The sequence below is a fragment of the Mustela erminea genome, chromosome 5, assembly GCF_009829155.1.
Source record: "Mustela erminea isolate mMusErm1 chromosome 5, mMusErm1.Pri, whole genome shotgun sequence".
Classification (NCBI taxonomy): domain Eukaryota; kingdom Metazoa; phylum Chordata; class Mammalia; order Carnivora; family Mustelidae; genus Mustela; species Mustela erminea.
Window position 1 is genome coordinate 85,246,117 of NC_045618.1, and position 10,767 is coordinate 85,256,883.

Here is a 10,767-nt window from a genome sequence, read left to right on the forward strand (position 1 = left end):
AACATTTAATGACATACTACTTTGCACTTGACTCAGTGCTGCCTCAGCTTAGATAATGACATATAAGGCAGGCTCCTAAAATCTGTAGATGACACTGAGGTGGAGGATAGCAATAAAGATTTTTTAAATCTAGAGTCTAAAACCCTAAATAGGTATCAACAAAAGTAAAACATTATAGTAGCTTAACAAAACTCCTAGCTTAACAATAATGAATGTGAAAAAGGCAAATTTTAAGTGAGACTGCAAATTCATACTTCTATGACTTTCTATAGTTTCCTCAGCTTAAAAAGTATTTTTTTTAGCATATTTTCTGCTTAGAACGCCCTTTTTCTCCATTCTGTGTCTTGAAAGCTCCATCTTTCAGGACCCAACTCAGATCTTCTCTCCTTATTCGAGGGCTTCCTCAATTCCCCAGCAGTTATCAGCTCCATTTTCTATGGTCCCATTACACAGGCTCCATAGCACACGTGATTTATGCCATTGTGTTACGGCATTCTATTCTCACTAGAGGGACAAATTATCTCAGTATCTCCAGACTCTGCAAAGCATAGTGTCAAGGGTAATAAACAAACATACACTCCACTGGCAGCCCACATTTATTTTTATGTGTATCTAAACAGAGAAAGTACACACATGACACTGAAGGAGAGGAAAGTGTCTGAATTTCAGCTTACCACTTGTAGAATGTGGTAACCTTTGGGTAAATTACACAACCTTATCGAACCTGGTTCCCCTCTATAAAATGGGGATATCTTCCATAAACAGTTAATATGAAAATTAAATAAGATAATAATAATGTATACCCAGCATATTGCATGTGCACTCAATAAATAGTTATCAATTCTAACTGTTCAGGTACCATATCTGCAAAAAGAGCCTAGAAAAATACATAGAATAACCAGTGTGATAGCGGAACAATGTCAGAGGAACTCATGAAAGACTTGAGCATCTTTGAAGAAAAAGTCTGGCATTGGGTAGAAGGGTAGCAAGAGGGATTAACTGCAGAGAGATTACCAATGAACTACCAAAATCCAATCAGGATGGCCCAAGCATAAAATCTTACCAGCTGCTCAGTGGTAGATTGTCTCCAAAGAGAGTTGAAGGTAGGCAGGCTCCTTAGAAATATGACTGATACTTGAACCTCACAAGAGAGAAAGTTTATTTTACCACCTCTTTAATCTGGGCTAGTCTGGAGACGGGCTTTGACCAACATTATACAGAAATGACACTGAGAGACTTCTGCTCTCACACTCTTGGAACCCTGAGACCAGCACCTAAAGAAGCCCATGTTAGTCTTTTGAGGATGATAAAGACCACATGGTAAGAAAAGCCATCTCGATATTAATATGCCACATTGTACACTTTAAATATCTTACAAATCTATTGGTAAATTACACTTCAATAAAGGTAGAAAAAAAAACCCACATACACATAAAGAAAGAAAAGCCATCCCGGCTGAGCTCCCTGCTGTGTGACTTGAGGCTACCTCTTACTCTATCACAGCCTCAGCCTCGCCTCCAGCTGACCATAGCTAAATGAGTGAGCACACAGGCCAGGAGAAACCACACTGGCATTCTGCAGAAGAGTGAGCAAATAAAACAGATGATTATTTTGAGCTACTAAATTTTAGGATGGCTCGTTATACAGCAACTGGTAAGACATGTTCTGTCTGAAGAAAGAATGTATTAACCCAAAACATGGTAGCCTACTAAGTGGATAAAAAGCAAAGGAAAGGCATTTAGGAATCTCTGCTATACCACCTAAGAAAAAAAGACTCATAGACCCAAATATCAGGACCATGTAGCAGACTTATTCCTAAAGAGGAGCTGAAAACCTAATTTGCAGACACTATCTATGAAGATTATCCAATTTTCTTAAAAATTCCATGCTCACCAAATGGCCTTCAGATAATAATTAGACTTCATACATACCTAATTATCAGTAAGAGAACCAGTCTGTGTGAAAGACGTTTTTCCCCACTGTAAACTGATGGCATTCTAGTTTGTATATTTAACACCTTGAGCTTAATCACTGGGGATACAGTAAAGAAGCCAAACGTCTGGGCAGACAACAGAGTAGTGCCTACCCAAAGATCTAGGCAGCAAGCTTAAACTCAAAGCAGAGTCCTATGTTCCTGGTGCACATTTCTGCAAGCTTCAACAAATACTAGGGAAAATTCTCCATAATATGTACCATGGGGGTAGTAAATAAGAAAATAACCTCCAGAGTCTTAGGTATGTGAATGAAACGTCTGGTGTCACCAACGGCTAGACAGGTTGTTTTTGACACTGATCTCAGACTTACTCTCTTTAACCCAAATCCAGTTTCCTTATCTGTAAAAGAGGGCTATTGAAAGGACTGAATTAACAAATAAGGAGCTGATGAACCATGAAAATCAGGTTAAACACCTTTCACTAGAAAGCCAGGTTGAAACATAAGCTAGCATATAAGTAATGAAGAGGTTCCTACATTTTGTATGAAAAGTATAACTCACTCAGAGATGGTAAAAACATTCCAATTCCAAGGGTCTAAATGGCTAAAGAAATAAGTTATTTTATTTAGGAAATTAAGTCATTTGGTAATACAACAAGTCACCTTCCTTATCCCACAACTCTAGAATTCCTAGTATTCAGACCTGACTGCTCTGTTTTTTAACAATCCACAGTCCTAAAAACATAAATAAAAACAAAACTGTCAGCTAACCAAATTACAGAATAAATTTTATCTTATCTAAAAGATTAAAGTACATGCTTTATTCTGCTCTCTTTGCCCATGAGCTTAGTTGTGTGTGTGTGTGGTTTTGGAGGTGGAGGGGGAATAAAATCTTTTTTAAAGTACAGTTGGACACACAACATTAAGTTAGTTTCAGGCATACAACTTAGTGATTTGACAAGCTTAAACATTATGCTACATTCACTATAAGTATAGTTACCATCTGTCTCATAACATTGCTCTTACAATATCACTGACTATAGAGTTGAAGGGTTGTGAGCTTAGTATTTTTCTTAACTTATTTTTTTTTCCCTAGATTCCACATAAGAGAGAGATCATTGGTAGTTTTCCTTTCTGTCTGACTTACGTGATTTAGCATAAGGACCACAAGGTCAATCCATGTTGTCCCAAATGGCAAGATTTCAATTTTTTTATGGCTGAGTAATATGCTTTTGTATATATACCACAATTTCTTTATCCATTCATCCACTGATGAAGACTTAGGGTGATGAAGACTTGGTTATTGTATATAATGCTGCAATGAACATGGGGGTGCATATATATTTTCAAATTAGTGGTTTTTAAAATTCGGATAAACACCCAGGAAGAGTTGAGGGATCGATTTGTAGTTCTATCTTTTTTAAGTTTTTGAGGCACTTCCATACTGTCTTCCAGAGTGGCTGCACCAATTTACATTTCCACCCACAGTGCAGAAGAGTTCACTTTTCTCCACATCGTAGGCAGCAACTGTTAACGCGCTAGTCTTTTTGATAAAAGCCATTCTAACAAGTGTGAGGCGGGATCTCACTGGAGTCCTGATTTGCATTTCCCTGATGATTAAGGTTGTATAGTCTTCTCATGTACCTGTGAGCCATCTTTATGGATCCTTTAGAAAGATATCTATTCAGATCTTCTGCTCATATTTTAGTCAGTTTTTTGTTGTTGTTGTTATTGAGTTGTATGAGTTCTTTATAACTTGAATATTAGCCCCTACTGGATGTATAATTTGCAAATATTTTCTCCCAAGTCAGTAGCTCACCTTTTTATTTTGATGTTTTCCCTTGTTTGCAGAAGCTTTTTAGTTTCACGAAGCCCCACTTGTTTATATTTGTTCTCCTTGCCTTCTTTTTTAGTGTCAGATTTTTAAAAATCACCAATAACTGTATCAAGGAGCTTACCATTTAAGAGTTTTATGGTTTCAGGACTTCTGTTCAAGTCTTTAATTCTTTTGAGTTTATTTTTGTGTATAATACAAAGATATTGGTCCACTTTATTCTTCTATACTTACTTTAGCTTATGCGTTTGCCTACAGTTAAAGGGCTATTTTTAACGAGTCTTCTTTACTTAAGAAAAGCAGGTCAAACAAGAGTTAGCAATTAGTTAAAGAGCATGTAGTTCAAACAAACAGAAAAAGGAGTTTGTACTGTATAATCACTAAGGATCCATCCTGGTCACAGTCCCTTTCTCAAAAAACTCAGGGTCTAAGAGAAAACTTGAGGCAACAAATGTACTGCATTACCCTGCAATAATAGCTGATCTTACACTAGATAAAAAGGAGAGATGGTCATTGATGCCTAGGACAAAGGAGAAAGTGTTAGGCTATTATATCAAGCACGATAAAGACAGAAAACTATTTAACAAAAGGTCATGGGCAACTTCTACTAACCAGAGTCAGAGGGAAAAGTTACTTTTCACTGTGTTGCAAAGGGAACAAGGCAGGGAGATGTAGAAAATCTCTTTGAGATTAAGGTAGAAAAGGTATATTCAAGAAATTAAAACCTGAGCAATTAGGTGAGCACAGTAGTCTTCACACCATTACAAAAGACAAATATTCATATAATGCACTTAAAGGGTAATCTTCAAACAAATTCACATAAACCAACTGGTGATTTAATGAATGAGTAAAAACAGAGGTTTCCTTCTCCAGACCTGTGTTAAGGCTCAGATTACCATAATACTAAGGATCACCATATACCATACACTATGAATGCAATTTTCGAAGGATGTCTCTGTAATCATCTAAGAGAGAGAAAGTAATCCAAAATTTAACACAAATGTAAGTCTTCTTCCATTTTTGCCAATTCAAAGTCACAAAAATTAATACCTAAGAACACAATACTAGCAGCTCTGCTTTGTTCAGGGTAAATGATCAAATATCTTTGCTCCCAAACCAAATGCCTTTCCTGAACTGCTTGTAAACTGCAAAAACCCAAATACTTCAGCACAAACAACAAAACCAAAAACCAGCTATTAAAGTAAAAAATCTGTTAATAAGACGACAAAGGGCACAGTTCCGTAATATTAGTGGAAGGTAGTAGGTTTGGAATACGAAAAATCTCTTCCTCTATTTTGGCATTTTAGATATTTCAGATTTCTCCATTATTATATAAATCATCCAGAACCAAAGTATACAAAAAATTTAATTCAAAAAGGACAGTCATATCCTGTTTCCTTCTAAAGCAAGAAAAGCCTCTCAAAAAGATAAGATTGCTTATACCAAGGTGGAAAAGTTAAGTCCATTTTCTATTTTGTTGGCATTCTTAAATGCTATTTAAAAAAATTTTTTTTGGTATTACCAAGGATTTTAACTTAAAAAAAAAAAGAAAAGAAAAGAAAAGAAAAAGACGTCGTCGTTGTCAAGTTACCTAATCCAAATTCACTTAAGGAGTTACAAGAGTGAACTCTATTTGAGTAACAAAACAAGTCCGTACAGGAGCAGAGTTAAGATGTGCACTCCTATTTAAAAGCACAGTCTGCTGAAAACTTTTCCAGATATAACAAGTTTAGGTGTAACTCTTTCTGTGGAGCTGAAGAAAAAGAAGCCTTACTTTAAAAGCTCAAAGGAACGGACTTCTCTAACGTCACTGCTCCTTTCTCGGACAGGTGCAGACTTTGCGTAAAGCCCTCCCTCGAGCAAGCCCCCACTCAGAAAAAGTGGCTCCTACACACAATTTACTTCGCTGCTCTAACATTTGGTTTCTAAGCCACAAAGGGATTCCTTCCGAGCGGAGACGATAGAGCACCAGAAAAAGGGAGGATCAGGCTGTTTCCCCGATCGACCAATTCAGGTTCTCAATTGGGAGATCCCGTTTCAACACCGATCTCTAAAACACCCCCAGTGCTCGGTGTCACAGGCCAAGGGGATCTCTGGGGACACACCAGGCGAGGCACTGAAAATTTAGCAGCCGAAACTACACACGCGGCAGCTCCGGGATTCTTATCAAAACAATAGCGAGTGGCACATGTCAGGCAGCCCACATGCGCAGCGGGATCAAAAGAGGAGACTGGCTGAGGCTGGAGTTGAACTTGTCTTAACCCCCTCCCCCAACAGCCACCGCCGCCCTTGGGGCCACGCGAAAGTGATAACTAAGGGCGCCCAGTGCCCCGCTCTCTCCGCCTTCTCCTCCCCCGCCGGCACCCCCGCCCGAGCCCGACTTCTTCCTCACCGAGGTCTCCCGGAGGCGGAGACGCTGAGTTCTCCGGGGCCGGGAGTTAGTCACCGACAAGAGGTGGTGACAGAGCACTCAGCTCGCGTCGCACACTGCGAGGCCTAGCCGCACGGGACGAGAGGCCGCCGCGGGAGGCTGTCGCGTCCCGGCCCCCCACCCCCCACCCCCCACTCCCCGCCCGCCGGGGAGCCCCTTCCCTCCCCGAGTCTCAGCTCCGCTCCCTCCCTTCCTCTCCTCCCCTCCCCTCCCCTGGGCAGCTCCGACGTCAGGCTCCACTCCCCACCGAGGAGCCCAGCCCTCGTTTCCTGCCCCCGGGGGCGGGGATTCCCTCTCCCGGCCGGGGGACAGCGGCCCCGTGCCGCTGACCCGAGCGGGGATCCCCTCGGCCGCCGGGCGGGGATCCCGGAACTGGCCCCGGAGTGCGCGTGTGGCCGAGGCGGGGAGGAGCGAGGCGGGGAGTTTCCGCCGCTCGGCGGCCCCGCGGCAGCCGCGGCTGGACGCGGTCCCCGCGGCCGAGCGAGGACCCCAGCCCCGTCGGCCCCGGCCCGCTCTCCCCACGCGCGCCACGGCCGGCCGCGCCGCCCAGGGACCCCGCGCCGTCCCCGGGTCGGGCTCGGGGCGGGGGGGGGGGTGCGGGGGGAGACGGAGAAACGCGGGCCCGCGGCCAGCCGTCACTTCCAAGTCGCCCCGCCAGAAGCCCCAGGCGAGGAAAAGGAGCGAGACAAAAGGACGCTGGGGAGGGGGTCCCCACACCCCCTCGCGCCCCCGCGCCCGGCCCGGCCCTTACTCGTAGTGGCGGAAGATCTCGTTGGTGACTTTACAGTAGAAAACTTCCTCGTCCGGCCGCAGGTCCGCGGGCGGCTTCCGTCTCACAAACGGCTTTCGGTGTAGCAGCGGCATCTCCCGTGCGCCCGCGGGCTCACCCGCGCCCTCGGCCGCCCGCGTCGGCCCCGCTTCCCTATCAGAATTGGAGGGAAAGGAGAGCCGGTAAGGTGGGGAGCGCTCGGCGGCGGCGTGGGCCAGTCCGCGCGCCGGGGGGGAGCTCCACCGCCTTTTGTGTGACTGACGCGCCCGCGGCCGCCGCCGGAGCGGAGGTCGTCCCCTGCCGCTCCTGGGGTCTGGAGCCCGCGGGGCCGCCGCCTCTGCCCTCCCGGCGCGCCCCACCTCCGCACGCCCGGCGGCCGGCTCACAATGGGGCCGCACGCCCCGCCGCGGGCGGGCGGTGCGGGAACGGCGGCGGCCCCCTCCCCCAGCGCCGGCTCCCAGCCCGCCGCCGCCGCCGCCGCCGCCGCCGCCGCCGCCTCGGGCTCGCAACGTGCTTGGCGCGCAGCCGGCCGGCCCGACGCCGCGAGAGCTCGCTGCGGGCGGACCCCGGCGCCGCTCCGCTTTGTTCCCCCGCTCGCCTACACTCCCCGCCGGCGCCGGCCGGCTCCCGAGCGACCGCACGGAGCCCCTCACCTGCGAGCACGCCGGCTGCCACTTCTCCACCTTTCCAACTACAAAGGCAGCGCGGGGAGTCCCTGTCCTGCCGGGGGGTCGCCTCTCGCCGGCCCCGCCGCGCCGCCGGCCGCCGCTGCTCCCGCTGCCACGGCCTGGCTCCGCGCGGGGGATCGCGTCCCACCGCCACTTCCCCGCCTCTCGGAGCTCCTGGGAAGTTTCTGATCTACTTTCGGCTCCGAAGGAGGAAGAGCTGCTGGGAGGAGCTTTTCACTTCTCGCTTCTACCTTTTTATTGGCTACTCGATGACTTTTACAGCCTGTCACTGATACAGGAAGAGACGGCGGAGAGCCTGGGAGAGCTACATTATTAATTAATGGAGCAACCCCTTGTGCAGAATCAGAAGCATCCTCCATGTTTGAGATTATCAGCCGAGAGATCTGGGGAAGGCGCTGGGCTTTCGTAAACACATGGCTAACAAAGTAAAGCCTTCATCTTCAAGTCTGGCACCATCGCTGGGCTTCACAGTGGGGAAGGGATTCCAATTAAGACTGAACTTTTATTTTAAAGATGGGAAGGGAAATGAGGAATAAAAAATAGAAAGTATTTTGGTGTTTTCCTCCAAATTAGAACTTTCGTGTCGAAAAAATACTTTGCTTGGGTAAACATCCTCCTCGAAGAGAAAATACCTTCCTTGACAGCAGTTCTCGTTAACATTTAAAGAGGACAAGTCAGTCAAAGACTTAGCAGAGGAAAAGACCAAAAAAGTAGGTTAGAAAATGTCATCGTGCCTATAGGACCCCCCACATATTTAAAACTAAAAAACCGCACCTTTAGAAAGTTGTTTTTTTTGGTAACACGCCGCTGAAAATGCATTGCCAAGTATCGATATTCAGTTCAATCACACAGAATTTTAAAGGTTGTGGATTTACTAGTGAAATTTCCCCTAAAGCAACTTTCCCATATCCACAAGTCATTTGTGACACTAATTTAAATGCACATAATGCATGTGACTAGAAACTGAAAGGAATTTTCGAAACTACAAATAATTCAAAATTTTTGCCAGCTTTGTATTAAATGGTCTTTTTTGCTATTGCCCTTGACATTTGCTTATTTCTGGATTAACATGTAAGAATGAGTCTATAAGATGGTTAAGTTTGAAGAACATTCAGCCAAGGACATAAGTACCAATACTGTGATATGATAACAGTTATAGAAACAATGTGGAATTAAGTACATGTGTACGTAGGAGCAGGAAATGTAAGGACTCTATTCAAATAGCAAGAGTTATAATTTTTTAAATTCTTTCAAGATACTTTTATGGCAGCTGGTAAAATAAAATTTTGTGGAAGACACAATATACTTCAGGTGTTTTAAAAATCATTAAGAAAGTTAACGCACCTTACTGTACGAATATAGTAGTCACAGAGGCTTGGAAATGTTCTCAGTACTAACTACATTCTTTTTTTTTTTTTTTTAAAGATTTTATTTATTTATTTGACAGAGAGAAATCACAAGTAGATGGAGAGGCAGACAGAGAGAGAGAGAGAGAAGCAGGCTCCCTGCTGAGCAGAGAGCCCGATGCGGGCTTCGATCCCAGTACCCTGAGATCATGACCTGAGCCGAAGGCAGCGGCTTAACCCACTGAGCCACCCAGGCGCCCCTAACTACATTCTTTAGTACGGATAAACTCTTCAAAAAATTATGCACTCATTTAAGCTGGCATTGTACTTGAGTGACAATTTAGAATTCCCTATCTAGAAAGTATTTAATATTCCAGGTGAAAATTTAGAACCCATAAAAGTAATCTCAAAAGCAGATCATGGAGGATGGATACATTTATAAGTGCTAATGAAGCATCACTCTCACAAGTCAAAATCCCAACTTAACTATTAAGCTAAAAACAGGAAATTTTCTCTGAATATACAATATTTGTATTTCTTAGAGCTCACTGATTTTTTAAGTTTTTATTTAAATTCCAGCTAACATACAATGTAATATTACTTTCAGGTGTACAATATCACGACTCAACACTTCCATACGTCACCCGGAGTCTTAGAGTTCACTATCTGATAAAGTGTTAAAATTTTGTTAAAATCATGATCAAAGATACTGATTTTATTTTCATTAAATACAGATTTTTAAACTGCTTCTTTTTAGTACTAACTTAAAATTGAAATTTAATTCTATTTTATCATAATACCATTTCCCTACCACCATATTATGGTATGATAGATTTCAGTACTATCATACCATAGTAACTTAATTCTCTGAGTTATATACATAGCATTTAATGATTTGTGATATTTAATAATGTTATATAGTTGTTCATTGTTAATTCACAATAATATAAGTATAGTAAATTATAATTAACATATAAGTGTAATTTTTTCTAAAAGATTTTATTTATTTATTTGACAGAGAGAGAGAGATCACAAGTAGGCAGAGAGGCAGGCAGAAAGAAAGAGAGGAGAAAGCAGGCTCCCTGCTGAGCAGAGAGCCCCATGCAGGGCTCTATCCCAGCCTGAGATTGTGACCTGAGCCACCCAGGTGCCCCATATTAGTGTAATTTTGATGTATTTATATACTATTTGATCAAATTGATAGCCTTTATAAGTTACCTCAAAATAATACTTCTTTTAAAGTTATCCTACACATTTATTACCAAAAGCTTACCTAATGTATTTATTTTATATTTTGATATCATGATTGCTTTCTTATTACTACTTCTAGGCTTTTGAGAATGAAAAGCTCATTGCTATTTTAGGAAGTAGTTAAGGATACAGTCATGAATTAAGAATTCATAAGAGAAAATTGGAAATACTGTAAACTGAAAAAGTATCACATAAAAAGAAGCAATAAAATTAAAAATCATTTAATTTTTTAACAGTTTTAATATTTATCAGGCTTTTCTTACATGCTAAGACACTACTAGCTCATGTGATACACTATAAATTTTCCTGGCCTTAAAAATTGTACAATCTGGGGTGTCTGACTGGTTTAGTTGGTTAAGAGTCGCACTCTTGGTTTCAGCTCAGGTCATGATCTCCAGGTCGTGGGCCTGAGCTTGCATCGGGGCTCCGGGCTCAGCCTGGAGTCTGCTTGGGATTCTCTGCCTCTCCCTCTCCCTTTGTTCCCTGCCCCCCTCACTGCTCACGCTCTCTAACTC

The 10,767-nt window shown here is 43.5% G+C and overlaps 1 protein-coding gene across 2 annotated transcripts in view; it reads right to left on the bottom strand.

Annotated features, from left to right (window-relative positions):
- The window catches only part of BAZ1A (bromodomain adjacent to zinc finger domain 1A), a 92,093-nt gene extending 84,852 nt beyond the window's left edge, over positions 1-7,241 (bottom strand). The window contains exon 1 of one of the 2 annotated variants that reach the window (XM_032344020.1): positions 6,949-7,241. In XM_032344020.1, coding sequence (XP_032199911.1) covers positions 6,949-7,061 — 113 coding nt within the window. In that variant the 5' untranslated portion in view covers positions 7,062-7,241. The remainder of the gene's footprint in view (positions 1-6,948) is intronic. The other variant, XM_032344019.1, reaches the window with a different exon arrangement.
- Between the last annotated feature and the right edge of the window lie 3,526 nt (positions 7,242-10,767).